Source organism: Marmota marmota, unplaced genomic scaffold (genome assembly GCF_001458135.2).
Source record: "Marmota marmota marmota unplaced genomic scaffold, marMar, whole genome shotgun sequence".
Taxonomy (NCBI): domain Eukaryota; kingdom Metazoa; phylum Chordata; class Mammalia; order Rodentia; family Sciuridae; genus Marmota; species Marmota marmota.
Window position 1 is genome coordinate 25780234 of NW_026000057.1, and position 19150 is coordinate 25799383.

At 34.4% G+C, this 19150-nt stretch overlaps 1 protein-coding gene across 21 annotated transcripts in view; it reads left to right on the forward strand.

Moving 5' to 3' along the window:
- Pdlim5 (PDZ and LIM domain 5) overlaps window positions 1-19150 on the forward strand; it is a 205717-nt gene that overhangs the window by 122133 nt on the left and 64434 nt on the right. For 12 of the 21 annotated variants that reach the window (XM_048813629.1, XM_048813630.1, XM_048813637.1 and 9 more), the window contains 3 exons: window positions 1271-1288; window positions 1507-1679; window positions 2011-2047. In XM_048813629.1, the coding sequence (XP_048669586.1) occupies window positions 1271-1288; window positions 1507-1679; window positions 2011-2047 (228 nt within the window). Of the gene's footprint in view, window positions 1-1270; window positions 1289-1506; window positions 1680-2010; window positions 2048-2596; window positions 3729-18925; window positions 18933-19150 lie in introns of those variants that run through there. The other 9 variants (XM_048813631.1, XM_048813634.1, XM_015484565.2 and 6 more) reach the window with 4 other exon arrangements.

Consider the following 19150-nt stretch of genomic DNA (forward strand, 5'->3'; position numbering starts at 1 on the left):
TTTTTCTGATCATCATAAAATAACATGTGATGATGATCATTATTGGGGGCTAGAAACTGTAGAGAGCACTTTGTGTACATTTTGAATCTTATTTATTCCTCAGAATAACCTTTAAAGATTTAATTCACAAGTCTCACATAGAAAACAGAGACTCAGAGAAGTGAACTAACTTGTAAGAAACACGCTGAGTGAAGGATTTAGTGTTGCAACTTGATCTGATTCTAAAGCCAATGTTACTGACTTTAATTCTATCATGTTCTTTGTGGGGAAAAAACTCCAGTGTACTTGGGCAGTTTTGATAGTGTTACTGTTATAAAATGATAGCAATCACCTGACATGCTGATCACACTGTGATGTTTCAGCAGTGAGTAAAACCTGGCAGATCCTGCCACCCACACCTGACCACATTGAGAGCACTTTTTCTACATAGACCTTTGGCCAGTAGTCTGCTAAGCAGACTACTTACTTTTCCTCTTCTGAAATTTTAAATTTTAAATTCATAACTCCAACTGTTTGCATTTGTCCTATTTTGAAGAAAGAGAAACAAGGAGTGTTTATAATGTTCAGTAGAGCTTAAAGTATTAAAATAATATACATTGTAAATTCTTTAGTGTTTATGCTATGCTAATAGAAAACTGAATGTTCTTAGCAAAGCTGGAGTTCTCAAACTCTATAGTTTATACCTCTCTTTGATATAAATTATTACCTTGAATCCTCAGAACAATGTAATATTCTTGCTTTATCAGTGGAAAACACTGATACTCAGTGAAACTGATTTGACTAAAATCATACACCGAAAAGTGATAGAGCTACACTTTCAATCCTTTTCTTTTCATAAATATCTCAGTGGTTTCTAATATTGCGCAATTGTCATCAGTATACTAATCCTGCCCAATAGTTTTATTCAGGATAAAGAGATCTGTATATATAAATGAAGAAAATCAATTCTGACCCTTTTCAAAATTATGTTTGAAATTACTGATTTAGCCTGTACTAAACCAGTCTTGGTTCCTAGGCTTAGTGAAGAGGTGATCTAATTTTGGTAACTCCCAACACATTCTACAGCATATTGATATTAAACTGTGGTTAAATCATAGTTCATACCTTTGTCTTATGTGGCATATGATGAATGATAGAAGTAATTTTCAGTTGTTTGATTTTGACTACTTTAGACTTTTCATTTTCTAGTTTCCTTTTTTCCTTATTATTTTCCTTTCCTTTTCTTCATGTTGGAAATCTTTCTTCTGCTGCCTTCTTCTGTCAATTAAAGGAAAACCCCACCTAAACGGTAATGTTTCTGTTGAATATGTTTTTATAATGTTAGTTTATATGAACCTGTTAAGTACATTGTTTTTAACTGATTAAAGAAAAGCTAAGCCTATTTTAGAAAGGTACTTTTTTTAAAAAAAAAATTGAGACTGGGACAGTACTTGCATAAGCAAGCTATATAAAAGGAATATTGAGGATTAAATATTTAAATAATTTTTAAAAAAATATTTTCCCTAGGCCACCAAGAAAACACATTGTGGAGCGTAATACAGAGTTTTATCACATACCCACTCATAGTGATGCCAGCAAGAAGAGACTGATTGAGGATACTGAAGACTGGCGCCCAAGGACTGGAACAACTCAGTCTCGCTCTTTCCGAATCCTTGCCCAGATCACTGGGACTGAACATAGTAAGTGATCTTCTAGGGATCCTAATGGATGATATTCTTTGCCCCAGAGAATAGTACTTAGACTAATTTGGCAGTTACTGGAAAACAACCCTAGGACACTGTACTTTTAAATTAGTTATGCATAATATGGGTACTGCAAATGAGATGTCAGTCTGGGAGAGTTACATAGAGAAGAGAAGGAGTATTGAATAGTTACAACCAATAGAACATGGTATAGAATTTTTCTTAGTGGCTCTGTGAAACTTGAGTGTTTGATATTGACACAGATAATTGCTTAAGAGATTTTGAAGTTAAAAAAGACAAAGTAATACTGCATATTTTCATATTTCAGTGAAAGAATCTGAAGCTGATAATGCAAAGAAGGCAAAGTAAGTTTCTTTATCTTTTTGTAAGTTGAATGCTTTTCTTTCATGAATGGTCTCAATTTGGTTTTTCAAATTTTCAAGTGTAATGAATGATATGGCATTTTGTCTTTGCAAATAGAAGCTAAGCATTTAACTGTGGTGCCTTTAGTGTGACCTAAATGTACAACTTAACAGCTTTTTAAAGTAGTATATATTGTCTGGATCTTGGCTAAGGCATATTCTCTTTAGTACTGAAGTAAGAGGTGGGCTAAACAGTGCAATTGGGAATGCTTTGCTAACAGAATATATCTCTCTGAATGAGTTCATGTGTTGTCTTGAAGTCACTTTATTTTGGGCATAAAAATTGATGTTTCCAGGAGGGCTCTGTAGATTAATTTCTGTATTTCTAAAACTGCTCTACCTTTAAAATCTTTGCTATTTAACAAAAAGCTATGTGAAATTAAGCTTTTATAAGGCATGTTTTCTGCATGATGGAATTAGTGTAGAATCTTTTCCTCTCTCTTTTTTATGACTCTTCTATCACTCTTTTTTTTTTTTCTCTTATTTCCACAGGGAAAAGATACCCCTTCACGTCTTTAGTCCCAAATACACAAAATTACGTGACTGGCACCATGAAGTTTCAGCACGTGCTCTTAACGTACAGTGATTTATGAGCCTTGCCCCCCCAAGCAGTCAGCACATACCTTTTCATTCACTTTTTCTTTTTCAACTTGATAGCAAAATCTGTATGAAAATTGCCTGATGAAAAAAATAGAAACTTTTCTATACTTTTCTAACAATTTCCTGTTTTCATGAAAATAAGAAGATGAACATGTTTTGTGCTAGGTGGTAGCTCACAAATGTAAAACCAAATGAAAAAAAATGAAGGCATTAGATCTAATCAGAGGATTTACATCTGTTTCTATTGTTACTATGGTACAAACCTTGAAAAAAATTATTTTCATAAGTTGGGTTTGTTTGGTTAGTTGAAGCAGAGGCATATGAACAAGAATAATGTCCTTGTCTAATTTGGAAAATACTTCCTTTAAAATGTGATTGCTTTTCCTGAGATTACTTTTAAGTTCATTATTATGGAATAGTCAAAGTTGATTGTACATTATTCTAAGTACACAAATAGGAGGAGGAAAGATTAAACAGAGAGGACTTTGTTAGATAAGAGTCCATTGTAGATTTAGGAATCTTTTAAAACAGGCACTCTTCAGGGGGGTTGTATGAAGAAGAGGAAGCCAAGATTTGGCTTCTAAACATGGAAAGAAGATTCTACCCCTGTTTGCAATGGGGAGATACAGTGTTCTTTTGGGTTGGTTAGATTCAAAATCCTGTTTTCTACCAAGAAAATATATCTAAGCTGGTGGGTATTTTTATGGTACAGGAAATTTCTAGGTATTAACTATTAAAACATATAAAGATAGTTTGCTTCACTTTTAAATCAGAGGAAAATAATAAAACACATTGTAATATGAACGATTCTGAGATTTCAGAGAAATATTTTATTTAGTGTTGTAAACTATTGTGTGTTGCTGCTATCCTTAGGAAGCAATGTTTTGGGCAGTACATGGAAGCTAAAAATCTATGAGAAATGCTTTCTGCCTTGTAATATAATGTATTATATAGTAGATCTAAATGCAGTAATAAATGCGTTTGAAGTTTGGAAAATTATTGTAATAAAGTTGCCTTTAACTTAGCTTTGTACTTGTTCTGTTTCCTTGAGGCTAGTAACCTTGCTGTTCAGTACATATTACAATATCACAGGGGTAAAATCACTAATTACCTTGATATTTCTTTTGGAAAATGTTTTTAATTTTGTGACATTACTAAATGTAAAACATGGCAAAGGCCCACTTTTGTTTTCTCTTGAACTGTTACATTATTTAACATAACATCATACGTGAATAACATATATGATCACTTAAACTATGATATGACATAAAATTATTCTTTGTGAATGATTACTGAAACTTCTTGCCTGCATTCAAGGATTCATTTTTATTTTTCCAGGATATCTACACTTGAATGTCACCCTAGTAGGATAATTGCCTAATAACATAGAAAAACTAACATTAACTTTAGTTAGTGATTGGTTCCTATTGAAAACTTCACCTAGTAAATGTATTTAAAAAGTAATTCTAGAATTTATTGTTGCTCATTTCCACTATACATCCAGATATAAGATGTCTTACTTTATTGCATCAGTTCTTCTTCAGACACCAAGCAGTTTTGCCCAGTTGGGCTTTTATGATCCTGACATCACTTCCAGTTATTACTCTGTCTCTGGCCTCTGTAAGAAAATCTACTTTCTTAGACTAGGCCTTTCTATACCTAATAATTCTTTTCTCAAAAAATAATGTTTGAAAAAAGTTTGAATTAAAGTCACATAAAAATAAATAATGTGAGAGTGTTAACATGGGATTTTCTACCAAGAACCAAGTTTCTAAAATAACTACAGAATTGATAGAAAGAACTACTAAAAAGAGTTTTAGGTAAATAAAAAATTTTTTTTTCCTAATACAGACAAGAGAGCATACATAGAATTATGTAACTCAAAATAGGGGCTATTGAAAATAAGAATTTAATACCATGTATAATTAAAATTTTTAATGTATCATCACAAGAACGGACTTAGATTAATGAAATGATTCATATTTGAGTAGAAGGACAAATTTTCAGCCAGGATCACAAAGGACATTCCATTTGACCCTGTCAGAAGTTAAATTCCTGAGCTCAATGGATCTTTTGGGACATCTTATATTCCTAGCTTTAAAGCTAGCCAAAAATTACAAAAATGTTATTGTAAGTTTAATGGCCTAATTTATGACTTATTTTTGTTTGTCTCTCTTATACAGATTTAGTCCTAAGCTTTTCTTAAATATAAAGTTGGGAAGTTACTCTTTAAGAATTTTGAACATTTTTTTCCTTACAGTGTTTTACCAGTCAGAAGACGGAATGTGTCTTTTCTGTCACCTCAAAAAAAAAAATTGTAGAAACAGAAACACTTATTTTGTACATTATATGCCATTTAGGAAGGCTCACATATATAAACATCTCAGAGCTTGTTGAATAGAAGTTATGATATTGGGATACAAAATAGGAGTTTCATCTACTATTCAGTATTATTCAAAAAATACAAAATGATATGGTTTTCCCCCTAGTTATTGTCATTCTGATGTGTATTTAAAATCATGAATCATAAATATTCATTTATTGTCTGTGTTCATTCTTCCAAGTAATTACTACATACGTACATGCTAGACACTAGTCTATGTACTACAGATACAGTAGTGAATAACAGTTAAATATAAAAACAAGATGATCAGAGGCAATTTTGTTAGCAAGGTAATAAAATAGGCTAATAAGAAAGAAATTTGTCTTAGGCAGGGCAGGATTACTTTAGATTATGTGGAGATTGGAGGAGATGACTCTTTGGAGAAGAGAAGCCAGCTGAATGATGATTTTTGAGGACGGTGTTCCAGGCTGAGGAAGCAGTGTGGAAAGTACTGTGGCAAGTACTCAGATCAGAAAGTCAGTGTAGCTGAAACATTCAGGAGGGAAGCATGACATAAAACCATAGTTCTTAAGAATATGGGCAAATAGCATATTTCCATTTCTATCACAGCATTTCAAGTGGGAAATTATCCTGTCATTTCTCACTACTTTCAAGTAGAATTAGAAAAATGAAGAGTCACGGAGGTTTGTCAGTTTGCTGAATGAAGTGCACACCTAGTTAGTGCCAACCCTGATTTCTGATTTCTGATAGTCTTATTGAGATCCAGTGAAGACCTAAAAAGAGAAGGCATAAAGGTACTACATGTTCGTAACCTTAGTAGGGTACAGAAACAGTGTCCTGTAAGCATGTATAAAGCCACACAAAAATGAAACCTGGACATCTGAAATTTTGATATTTCATATACTCTTCATAATTTAGTGATGAATTTGACATTTTAGTCCTCTCTATAAAAACCTAGCAAGAATTATTTGGACTGATTCCTTTTGTTTCTCCTTTTGAAGGAAATTCCTTAAGCTAAGTAATAGTTCCTGATCATTCTTCCAAAATAGGCTTTTTGATGTTGTTGTTAGAAATAGAGAGAAATAGGGAATGATAAATAATTGAGGGTATTAAATTCAAATTTGTGACTGACTGATTACTTTCTGCTCCTGAGTTTCCATTTCTTTAAAATACGAAGTTAAAATCTGCATTGGACACTGTGCCCACTGATAACATAACTTGAATGGACAACGCAGGCAGCCTTCCTGTAGCCCCTTCACCATCGCCTCAGCTGTCCATGTTCAGTGAGCTCATTGATCTTAGGTGCTAGGAAGGAAAGGTGAAGAGCCTTGCCATTTCACCCTATTTAGCAACAACTTGGGAGAAATCCTCTAGCTCCAGAGGTGCTATAGGGTCAGCTGAAGCTGTCCTAAGTTCTCAGTGGTAGCTCAACTTCTGCCCATTTCTGCTACCGGGCCCCCTTCACAGATCCTAATCCTAGAGGCACTTCTTAATGAACACCCTCCATGCTAAGTCTCCATGAAGTCTGCTCTTTGAAGACCCTTTTCTGCAAGAGAATCATAATCCTTTGAATCCCAATTTGGTCCTCAGTTGCATAGATTCCTTTTTATTCATCTCATCATTTCCAGTATCCTTGCAACTTCTTCATTTATTTATTTATTTATTTGGTAGTTGCAGTTGGCACAATACCTTCATTTATCTATCTTTATGTGGTGCTGAGGATTGAACCCAAGGCCTTGCATGTGTGAGGCAAGCACTCTACACTGAGCCATAACCCCAGCCCCTCTTTGCCACTTCTTATCCCTTCTCCTAAACCTTTAGCCCAGATCACGATCATATAATTTAAGGGAGTCTATAAAGTAAAAGATCTGTTGAGATGCCTGGAAGTCAGGAAGAAGATGCCTTTGCTTTTTTTTTTTTTTTTTTTTTGTCTTAAGTAGAGTGTTTGTTGATAGCTTCAGAGACTACCCACGTAGGAGTAAAAAGTAAGTAAAGGTATTTAGAAATCAAATATACTCAATGAGCTGTATCAATGAAGCAAGGAAATAAAAAGCTTCAAAATGAAAATGAGACTGAATAAATATAATGAACACTTAAAATAGGAAAGCAGTGTTGAAAATATTATAATTTGCATGTGCAAATTTTAATTTTCTATATGTAGCATTTTAGAATCATACCTGTTACCTCTTTAATCAGTCACTTAATAATGAACAATCTGCTGGGTTTTTTAAAATATTTATTTTTTGGTTGTAGTTGGACACAATACTTTTAATTAATTAATTTATTTTTATGTGGTGCTGAGGATCAAACCCAGGGCCTCGCATGTTCTAGGCAAGTGCTCTACCACAGAGCCACAAACCCAGCCCACAATCTGCTTTTTTCCAATTTTACATTTTTATAAGTGTTCCTCAGTTCTCTCTTGGGGGAGATGCTGATGCTGAGTAGCTTTTGGAAGTTTTGGTAATATGTAGATACCACAAAGTCAGGAGGGGGCTGCTAGAGTGCTAAATAAATAGCCCTCATCAACAAGAAATCATCCAGCACCAAATTCCAGTGTTGTACTACTGAGAATAATGGGCTGAGTGAAAATGCCATCTCTCTCAAGGTGTTTTTTGTTGTTGTTGTTGTTTTGCTTTTTTTTTTTTTAAATCATTCTCACATCACAACTCTAACCACACATGCTTACCTACCTACACTCTCTCCACAACCAAAGGACAAATAATCTTACTTCTGAACTAACTGTACTCTCTTTTGACACCTCTTTTTCTAATTTATATTATGGATACGATGTATCCTAACTCTCTGACTAGAGTATGAGTTTGTCAAAGACAAGAGTCTTCCTATTATGTAAATTGGAACGAATGATAAGCATTGTATTTCTTCCTGGCTGCAACTATAACTGTGTAAGTAAAGGTCTGTATGTACAATGAAATGATTTCTCTTGAAGGTAGGTGTTAGGATTGCAGGATTCATCTCTGTCAGAGTATTCTTAAATTAGAAATACACCGTGTAATGCGGCTCTGTCACAGATTGGGTAGTTTAAATAGTAGAAATTAATATTCTAATAGCTCTGGAGGCTGGTAGTCCCAGATCAAGGTACCAGCAGGGTTAGTTTGTAATGAAGCCTCTCTTCCCGGTTTGGACATGGTCATTTTCTCACTGTGCGCTCACATGGCCTTTCCTCTGGATGAGTTCACAGGAAAGCATAGTATAAAACAAGTGGCAGGTAAGGATATGTAGACACATTAATTCTCTTTTTGTCTTCTAAGGACATGGTCACACGAATTCGGGTTCCACCATTATGATCTCATTTAACCTTAATTGCCACCCCAAGGGACCTATATCCAAATTTATTCACACTGAGGATTAAATTAATTGGGGGTGGGTGGGAGATGACTCAATTCAGACCATGACATACTTAAACTGATTTGACAGATTAACATTTAAGAAAAAGTTGTTCTTAAGTAGAACCACTGCCTTGGACCCAATAGAAAGCATTGTTGTTAACTTTCTTGTGGCACTTTCTTTTCTGCTTTAGATAGGTATTTGTCTCCATGTCCTATGTCTCCAGCTAGAATATAAGTCCTTTAAATACAAGCATTTTAGTATTCCCTGCCATGTTTGGTACTAACAGTTCTGACAGTATGTAATTGCGTATTTCTTCAGTTCTCTACTTATTGAACTCTTAAGAAAAAATTAATCACAGCATGGTATACAATATTTTAATTGCAGATTCAATATAATGTCAAATTTTTATTAAAGTGTCAAGGTATTAATATCTATGTTGAAATGTTATACCATATCTAAGTTGCTGAAATAAGAATTATAGTGCTTTAGATAACCTGACTGCCAAAAGTTAACACTTTCTCCCTGGAATTATCTATTTATTAAAAAGCTGTGGAAAGTTTTTTATTCATTAAATGAACATTTATTTCTTAATCCTCCGTCTTTGGATTTTTGGAGTGTTTTAGCATGAAATAAATACATGGAGACTCCTGGGAGGAGAACATAACTAATCGTAGAAAAAGGAATATGAGACGCTTAGTTAATGCTCTAATTGGAAAACAAAACAACAGAAATAACTTTGTCTTAAATAAGCAAATGTTTAAAGTCAAGAATCTATTCTACAACATTTAAAAGAAGCCACAGAGCTGTTGGGGGATGCAACTCATTGTTAGTATGCATCCCTGGCACTGCAAATACAAATAAATAAATAAGGCAATAGCCATCTTATTATTAATATATTAATAATAGAAATAGTGATATTAATAAGTTTACTACCAGAACAGAGTCATTTGGGAGACCGTAGAAAATTTCACTTAAAAATAATTATCTTGGGAGTGGGGATGTGGCTCAAGTGGTAACACACTTGCCTGGCATGCGTGGGACACTGGGTTCTATCCTCCGCACCACGTAAAATAAAATAAAAGATGTTGTGTCCACCGAAAACTGAAAAGTAAATATTAAAAATTCTCTCTCTCTCTCTAGCTCTCTCTTTTAAAAAAATTATCTTAAAAAACATGGGTATACTGGGTCGGGGATGTGGCTCAAGCAGTAGCGCGCTCGCCTGGCATGCATGTAGCCTAGGTTCGATCCTCAGCACCACATACAAATAAAGATGTTGTGTCTGCTGAAAACTAAAAAATAAATATTTAAAAAAAATTCTCTTTCTCTCTCTCTCTCTCTCTCTCTCTCTTAAAAAAACAAAAACATGGGTATACTTAAAAAATATCATTTTATCAAACATAGTACAATAATTTTTAATTAAATAATTTTTTTCTTGATCTCATTTTTCAGTTTCTTCTCTATGGAAGTATTAATCTAATATGCAGTTTAATTTTTTAATATTTAAATGATCTATATAAATTATAGAGTAGCATTTTAGTTTAGCAAAACTTCATCTAAAAAATTGTTGTGATCAGAACATACTTCTATCAGCCTTTCTTTTATCTCCTTTGCTAAGGAATAGTAGATTCTAATTTTTCATGTATTATACTAAAAATAATAATACATGATCTGACTTCCCAGTTTTCAAAGAATTAAAATACTAAGGAAAGACTGATTGCTTCTTTCTTTGGTAGAAAATCAATTCAAACTCAGGCCACCAGTTAGTTACATTGCAAAAATTCAAAACAGTTATGGAAGGGAAATATACTCTTCTTTGGGAGGGGGATACTGGGGATTTAACTCAGGAGCACTTGGCCACTGTGCCACATTCCCAGCCTTATTTTGTATTTTATTTAGAGACAGGGTCTCACTGAGTGGCTTAGCACTTCACTCTCTGAGTCTGGCTCACAATCCTCCTGTCTCAGCCTCCCAAGCTGCTGGGATTGCAGGTGTGTACCACAACACCTAGCAGAAATACACTCTTATAAGCTGTCCAATAGCACTAAATAATGTCCACATGGTTTCTAGCTGATGGGCATCAGAATGGAATTTTGGCACTCTAAGAATAAATCTTAAGTTACTTCTTAAACCAAAACCTATCAGCTTTGTATATTCATTGGCAATTGAGAAAGGAGAAATTACGTAAATATTTCCAAGCGTACTGATTTATGAGTTTTATAAAATTTCAGTTTGTTCATAGATATTTATGACCCTCTTTATCTCTCCTTAGAGATAGATGAAGAAACACAATTTGCTGCCTGATTCTTTGTCTTCATTATTGTTGTGTTTCACAAACATCTTAAGTCACTTTTAAATATCCTTACTAAGACATATGTCAGTTGCATAGATAGTTATTTCCCAAAATTACTATTCTTCATATGCTATATAAGAAAAGTGGGAACCATTCCATGGTCTTATATTTGCAAATATTTTTATGAGGTGAGAATTAACTATCACACTTGCTCCCAAAAGATAGGGTACTAATATTTCCACAGCATAGCCTAATTAAAAAAAAAAATGTAGATGGACACACAATATCTTTATTTTTATGTGGTGCTTGGGATCAAACTGAGTGCCTTACACATGCAAGGCAAGCGCTTTACCACTGAGTTACACAGTCCCAGCCCCTAGCCTAATTAAAAAAAAAAAATATATAGCCCTTGAGAATCTCTTAGCTGATACCATCATAGACATTTCCACAAAATATGTTGGTCAACCTAGAAATAATATCACAGGTTAAAGAAAAATGAATATACAATCAAGTAATTTTTTTCAGTTGCAAAATATGGCACATCTGTATTTGATCTGCCTTCATTTTCTGGATTGTACTATTTTATTCAAGTTTTTATGGGTTGGTGACTGCAATATAAACATCGCCATCTATTGAACATAAGTACTTATTACACTTCAGTTTTTCCTGAGAATAGTACTTCCGTTGACATACTTAATTACTGTTGAAAAGTGTGAATTCACTTATTTGAACAGGATATGTTAGAACTAGGATAATACTGTGGAATTTCTGATTTAGTGTTACACACTCATTCTTTATATCAATAATTATATAATTCAAAATAAGAAAATTTTGAACATGAATTTCTGAACAACTTGAGTGGCTCTAGGAAGCTGTATATCATCATTGGTTAGACAGTGGGTGAATTTGAGGTTTTAATACAGAGATCCAACACTTTTAAACAAACTTGGTGGATTCAGACTTATCCTTAGAGTATATCAATGGTATCAAATATTTGTTAAAATAAGTGAAGCCCTTAAGCAGGGATGTTGGAGCAGCGCCACATGATGTTGAGAAAATGCCCATCCACCACCAAAAGAAAAATTCTTCAAGTATGAAATATTAAACAACCAAGACAACATTAGTTTAGGAAATAAAGAAAGTAAAAAACAGAAGTGGTGTTATCAATGGTGATGGTGAAACATTAATGGTCTTTTTTGAAAGACACAATCAAAATAACCCAAATTCAAGATGCAAATACTGAAACATTTTTGGTTGATTTGCATCTTGAGGGAATTGATGTACTGATAGAAAGTAATTCTAAATAGTTCTTTTATTCAATGATTTGTAGTCCAGAATACTTAGAATAATTACAAATGAGATTCACTAAGTAACACTATGGGGTTTTTTTTCTTCTTTAATCCTAGAGAATGGGAAATAAAATGAATGTGAAGAGGCAAATATAGTACTGCTTTTCAAAAGGGGAAACAGGTTAATTTCTAAACCATAAACTAGTTTGAACTTGTGGTCACTTGAAAAAAAACATCTAGAAGGCATTCTTAAAAACACGGCTAGTGAGTACTGAGAAAAGGCAGAATTGCCAAGACCCAGAATTACATTCTAAAGAAGCTGATTATATTCAACTTATAATGAAATGAGGTCAATGATTATAAAGTTTTTAGATTCTTAATAAGTCAAAGGAGTTTAACCAAAGAATATTATTTGAAAGGTCAATTAGTGACTTGGATACATACCACTATAATCTGCTGCCTAATTTTGCAGGATGAGGCAAGAAGATATACAATACGTGCACTATAACCAAATCATCCTTCAAAAATATTTTGAGAGTGTAAGAAAATGGATCAAATTTAGTGAAAAAATGAAATTTAGTATAATTATGTGTAGTTTGGCTCAAAACATTTTGTTATTCTGCAATAAGTGGGGAAGAAAAGGTAAGGTTAGCAGAGGCATTTAGGTGAATAATTGATATTAGCTGACATTATGAGCTGGTTCCTTAACCTAAACCCATAGTCATCTTTCCCCAAACAGTTTTTCTTAGTTTCAGACCGCATAGTTTATCAGTGGTCCTTGCTCATGTTTAGTTGGGTTGGCCCTTCTATATCTGTGGATTTCTCATTGAGAGATTCAGCCAACCAAAGATCTTTTTGTAAAAAGTCATCTGTATAGTGTATGTACAAACTTTTCTTTTCTCATTATTCCACAAACAGTATAGCATAACAACTATTTACATAGCATTTATATTGTACTAGGTATTATAAAGAATCTAGAGATGACTTGAAATACATGGGAAGGTGTGAATAAGTTTTGTGCAAATAGTATTGCATTTTATATGAGACTTGCGCATCCTCAGATTTTGGTATGTGTAGGATACCCAGGACTGGCTGTGTAGATTGTATGTAATAATTAAACCCAACAGTTGCTTACTTTTTGTTCCACTCACTGTTCTAGGTGCCACTTTACAGCAAAGTCAAGGTGTTATCATGGACTTGGTCTAGAAGACATGCATGAAAAAATAAGTTTTATTTGGTGTATTTTATAAAAAAAAAAAAAAGAGGGCAACGTGATGAATGTAATGAAGGGATGATAATTCAACACTAGTTACGGAAAAAGCAGATATTTAAGCTGCAATGATCTGAAGGAGTCAGTCATGCAGCTATGGGACAGATAATTCTCCAGACAGAGGGAGCAGCAAGTGTCAGGAACATAAGATAGGCATCAGCTTGGTGTGCTTAAGGATCTTAAAGATGGCTTTTATGAATGGAGCATGACATATAAGAGAGAGAGAGAGTGATAAAAGATTGAGTGAAGAAGTAGCCTTTATTGTCTTGTAGGTTGTGTTAAGGAATTTAGAATCTTCTCCCAATTAAATGAGAAGCCTAAAACAGGATTATGATTACCAGAGTAGCATCTGACATGTTTCTAAAAGATTTCTGTGTATACTTTGGAAATTTATTTTTAAGGGAGGAATAATGGAAGCAGGAGACCATTAATGAGCATTCCTATACTTAAGGCAAGAAAATGACAGTGTCTTGAGCAATGGAGTTACTGATGAAGATTAAGACCATTAAATACATTTGAATTTTAGAAGAACTGACAGGATTGTAGGAATATTGGGGGATGATGAAGAGTAGAAAATTGATGTTATTGAATTTGATAAGAATTGATTCACTTGGTAAGGGTCAGTTTAGTTCAGTAAAGAAGCTAATAAAATAAAGAGGTAGAGAAGTGAATGAGGAAAGGACTAAGAAGGGTATTTAAGATCTAGATTTCAGATGTGTTGTACTTGTTTATGAAAAAGTGAAGGTTATGAATTAGAGAGTACATGGCTGAAATGGTCCAGACCTAAGACTTAGCCTTCAGGGAAATAATATCATCAAAGTGAAGAAATCAAAGAATTTGGTAGGTTACTTGATGATTTAACATGATGACATTGAAGTCATCAAGAAAGATTGTAGGAATGAGGTAAAGAGGAAGGCAGGTGCTAAAGCAAACTGCATGAGACAGAGACAAGACAGTGAGGTGGGTCTTTGGTGGGTACTATAGAGAGATTGCATTAGCCTGTAAGAACTTAGGATTTTGGAGGATGGAAAGTGGCTGATGGTATTAAAAAAAATAATGAAGGGGACACTTGTTCCATCTCCATAAGAAAATGGAATATGAAAGAAAAGTCAACCTCTGTTGAAAAGACTGCAGAGAAGGTGAAGAAGAATAAAAAGTGGCAGGGTGCAGTGGATGCCTATAATCCTAGAGGCTGGGGAGGCTGAAGCAGCAAGGCACTAAGCAACTCAGTGAGACCCTGTTTCTAAATAAAATACAAAATGGCGGCATGGTGCTGGGGATGTGGCTCAGTGGTTGAGTGCCTCTGAGTTCAATCCCTGGTACCCCAAAAAAGAAAAAGAAAAAGTATAGTAGAATAATAGAGGGTTAGAGGGGTGAGATATTGATTGGATTAGGAGATGCACAGAGTAGTAAAGAAAGAGTCTAGGAGATGATGGTTAATCCAAAGGATTGGCACATGTGGTTGTGGCAGGTAAACAGAGATGGAAAGCAGGACAGGATTCATCTTTAAGGTTCGTTACAGGAAGGTGAGCACTAAAATGCAAACTCTATGAGGGGAGGAATTTAAAGTGGGCCTAGAAGGTGTGAGGATGCCTGGCATAATGTGGGAATTCAGACACATTTTTGTTGTTGAATGAATGAATGAATGCCATGAATGATTGAATGGGAACATTTAGAACATCTGATCCACAAAGTTTATCTAGAAAGTATTGTACTCTAATGTTGGCAGGACACTGGTGAGGTACTGTGGTGACTTTCTCAAAAGACATGGATTCTTTTTTTTGTAAATTTTATTTTATCAATTATTCTTAGTAAGATCCAAAGGTTTGTTAAGGAGAAACCACCTAGTCCCTTCCCTCTGTTGTGCAAAGAATTTAAGCTGATGAGACCCAAAATTTCAGCAGTTAATAACAGCAGTAAGAATAGAATCCTGACTTTAGATTTCTGTTTCTTGCAAGACATGGCTTCTTCATGGATTCATAGTAGGTGGGCTATTGAATGTGAGGCAGACAAATTCACTTATATTTTCAAATAACAAATTGATACAACACTATTAAATAGAATTATGCATCATTTATCCTTTTTATCCTGAATGTTACATAAATTCTTTTTATAATAGTATGTTAAAACTACAAAATAACAAATTTCTTGACTCATGTGAAATAAGCTATTTTTAGCAAGTAGAAATCTCTGAAAATGCTGATAGGAATGATCACGTGATCACAGAGTGAAAGGAGCTAAGGTTAGTGATAAATAAGTACCCTGAAGTTACTAAAGGGGTTGTTCCAAATGAGTTTTAAGTTGCTATTCTACATTAAAATCTTCATATTATATTATTATACATACAGTTTAAAATCTTTACCTGCCCTTATCTTTCTAACGCATAGAACATTGTCTCTGTGGAGATGAAGGAGTAATATAGGTAACTCTAGAATTCACAAAATATTAAGACTGGATGCTTAATAATGGTAACTCCTTTAGGTAATACCTCAGAAATATGTTAAGAGTTAAGATAGGAGAAAATGGAATATATCAAAAAAGAGAAAACTCTTCCCATAATACAAATGTCTTAGTTCAGGCTGTCATAACAAAAATATCATAGGCTGAATGGTTTAAAGACTAAACTTTTGTCTTTCACAGTTTGGAGGCAGGGAAGTCCAAGATCAAGACTCTGGTAGATTCAGTGATGGTTAAGGATCCACTTTGTGGTTCATAAATTGTCATTGTCTTCCCAGGAGTGCATAAGGGTAAGGGGGCAAAGAGCTCTCTGAGGTGTCTTTTTTAAGAGGACTAATCTGGGGATGTAGCTCAGTGGTATAGCAGCTACTGAGCATGCTTGAGACCCTCAGTTGTGTCCCACGTACTCCAAAATAAAAAGCTCTAATCCCATTCATGAGGACTCTGCCCACATGATGTAATCACCCACTTCCTAATACTGTCACATAAGGATTTAGGACTTCAACATACAATTTTTGGAGGGACACAGACTTTAGTATGTAGTAACAAATTGGATATTCAGCAATATCCAATTTTGGCTTCCTGTCTTTGCTTTGGTTAGTGGGAAGCTCATAGGAAAATTATTTGGGGGACTAGGACTATTAGCTCAATAGTAGGTCATGTACCTGTTATGCTGGAGGACCTGGATTCAATCTCTGCACTGCCAAAAAAGAAAAAGAAAACACCAATTCATTGAATCTTTTTTCTTTTTCTTTCACAAAGTAAACCTCATTTAGGGTGGTATTTTTTCATGTCAGCTAACTTACTTCATACCCCTCTTTTAGCCCCTAACTCATAATCTCCTTGCACCTCAACAAGCAAAGCACAGAAGTCATTGAAATCAGTTAATAAATTCAGCTGTAGTTTAGAGTGCCAGAACTTTACACCTGAGTTTTAGTAGATTTTATTTTCCAGAAGGAAGATCATAGTTATGAGTGAACACACTCACCATATTTATTATGAGGAAGCTTGTAGAAGATACTCATTTTTTGAGATGACTGGCAATTTGCTTGGCTAAAGTAAATAGCTCTCCTGTGTCACTGAACCCCAAAAGAACAGACTTCAGCTATGACCCTGATATATTTTTAGTTTCTGCTTTAGCAATATTTCTGTGTGAAAGTTTGCTTTATGGAAGAGTGAAAATACTGAGGACAATTTATTCTTGTTCCCTTCTTTATCTGCTATAAAATACATATTTTAAGGTTTGTGAATTTTTTCCTTTTATTAAAAACTTGTCATGTGGGGATAGAATATAATTCCATTAAAATCCATTTGAGGCAAATTAAGGTATAGAAATTTTATTACTGATAAAAATGTTTCATATTCTGCAACCTAGTTTCTATTCTCTCCAATCCACTGAATCTATTCTTACCATGGTTACCAGTTTATTGGCTCTACCATACACTGAAGTAATCACTTTAGCAAATTACTGGGGACAATTCTAGTACCTACATTATGAGTTTATGGGAAGGATTATATGTGCCTTCTACATACTGAATGATAGGAAAATATTATCTTTCATTATTCAAATACAATTTCTATATATAAGTTAAACACTAAAATAAAATTAATACAATCATTACTAGTGAATAAGATCCTGAATTATGAAAAAACTTTGTTTAGGACATTGAAAAATTGATCTACATGAATGGAGTTTAGTGAATAAAGGTAAGATTGATATAGAAAGATACTTGAGAAGTAGATCTTCAAGTCATTCTGGTATTTGGGATTTGTATAGCATGCTAAGGATTTTGGATATTATCTTAACTATAGTATGAATCTATTGCAAGGTTTTAATGAAAAGAGTGATATGGTAAAGTATACTTTTCTTTTTTCTTAGGGCACTATGGCTACACTAAGCCATACCAGATAGCACAGAAGCTGGATGGGGCAGGATTTGGCAAGAGGGAAAGCAAGAGACCAGATAGACAATTATTAAAACACAGGTATAAGTGAGTGCTTTGAATAGTCTAGATGAGAGAGAGTGGTGGCAATGATATGGAACAGACAGATGGATTCGAATTAAAATTTTGAAGTGGAATGATTGGGACATGATGATGAATAACTTTAGGGGGAGAGAAAGGTATTAGAGGTAAAAGGTTTCTTACCGGTTTTTAGGAATAGTAAATATGTCAATTGAAAGACTGTATTTCAGGAAAGGTCTTAGAAGTTTTTTGAGAAAATAATTCACTTACATGCTCTAAGACAGCTAATAAAATAATTAAAGAAGGAAATCCAAAATATGGGTGCTGCTTGTAGGAGAGAGGTAAGCTAGAGTTATAAACCTGGGACACTAGTAAATAAACAATGTTTAAGGCTATTAAAGAATACAATTGTTTGCTACCAGTGATAGCAGAATACAGAGAAAGCAGGTCAAGGACAGAAAACTCTGAGAATAAAGAATAGCTAGCAACTTATTGCTTAAAAAGGCAAGTGTATAGATCATGGCACAGAAGACAAAAATAAAAGGAGCGATCATTTAGGTCAGGTACTAAGACAGCAACGTGAGGAATGCACACAAAAAGACAAATACTGTATGGTTCCATTGTAATTACTGGATAGTTCCAGGGGAGGAAGGTAAAAGGAATTTGTTGTTTAATGGGTATGGTGTTTCAGAATTGCACAACGAAAATGTTTTGGAGTTCTCTTTCACAATAATGTGAACATATTTAATACTCCTGAACTATACACTTAAAATGGTTAAGATAGCAAATTTTGTGTCACGTGGTTTTTACTACAATTAAAAAAAAACCCGACAAAAACAAATTGTCAATCATATTTAGAGGCCATTAGTGACCTGTACAAGAATATGGTTTTGGGGGGCATGAGGTAGTTGAGGTGGTTGAAGTGTGACAGGTGGGTTAGTGTACTATTATTTCAGTTTGACTATTTTAGGGGAATAGGTAAATAGAAAGCAAAAGTAGTTTATTGTTGTTTTAAGAGAAACTGTAGCATTTTGGGATGAGGATATGGAACATCCAGTGCTGGAGAGAGAGGTCACTTGAGGCATGTGCTAGACAGCTTTATGTCACAGTGACCAAAATACCTGACAAGAACAGTTTAGAGAAGGAAAAATTTATTTTGGCTCACAGTTTCAGAGGATTCAGTCCATGTTCAGCTAGCTCCATTGATTTGTGCCTGAGGTGAGATAGAACATGGCAGAATATGCGTGAGGGCATGACAGAGGAAAAGTCCCCAACTCATGGCACCCAGGAAGCAGAAAGAGAGTAAGAGAGGCTGGGAAGAAGATAAATGCTTCTAAAGCATGCCTCCAGTGACCTACTTCCTCCAGCCTAGATCCCACCTCTCAGTAGTCTATTCAGCTGTCAGTGGATTGACCCATTTGATGGTGAGAGCCCTTATGATCCAATCATTGCCTGAAAGCCCTGCCTCTGAACCTTGCTGCATT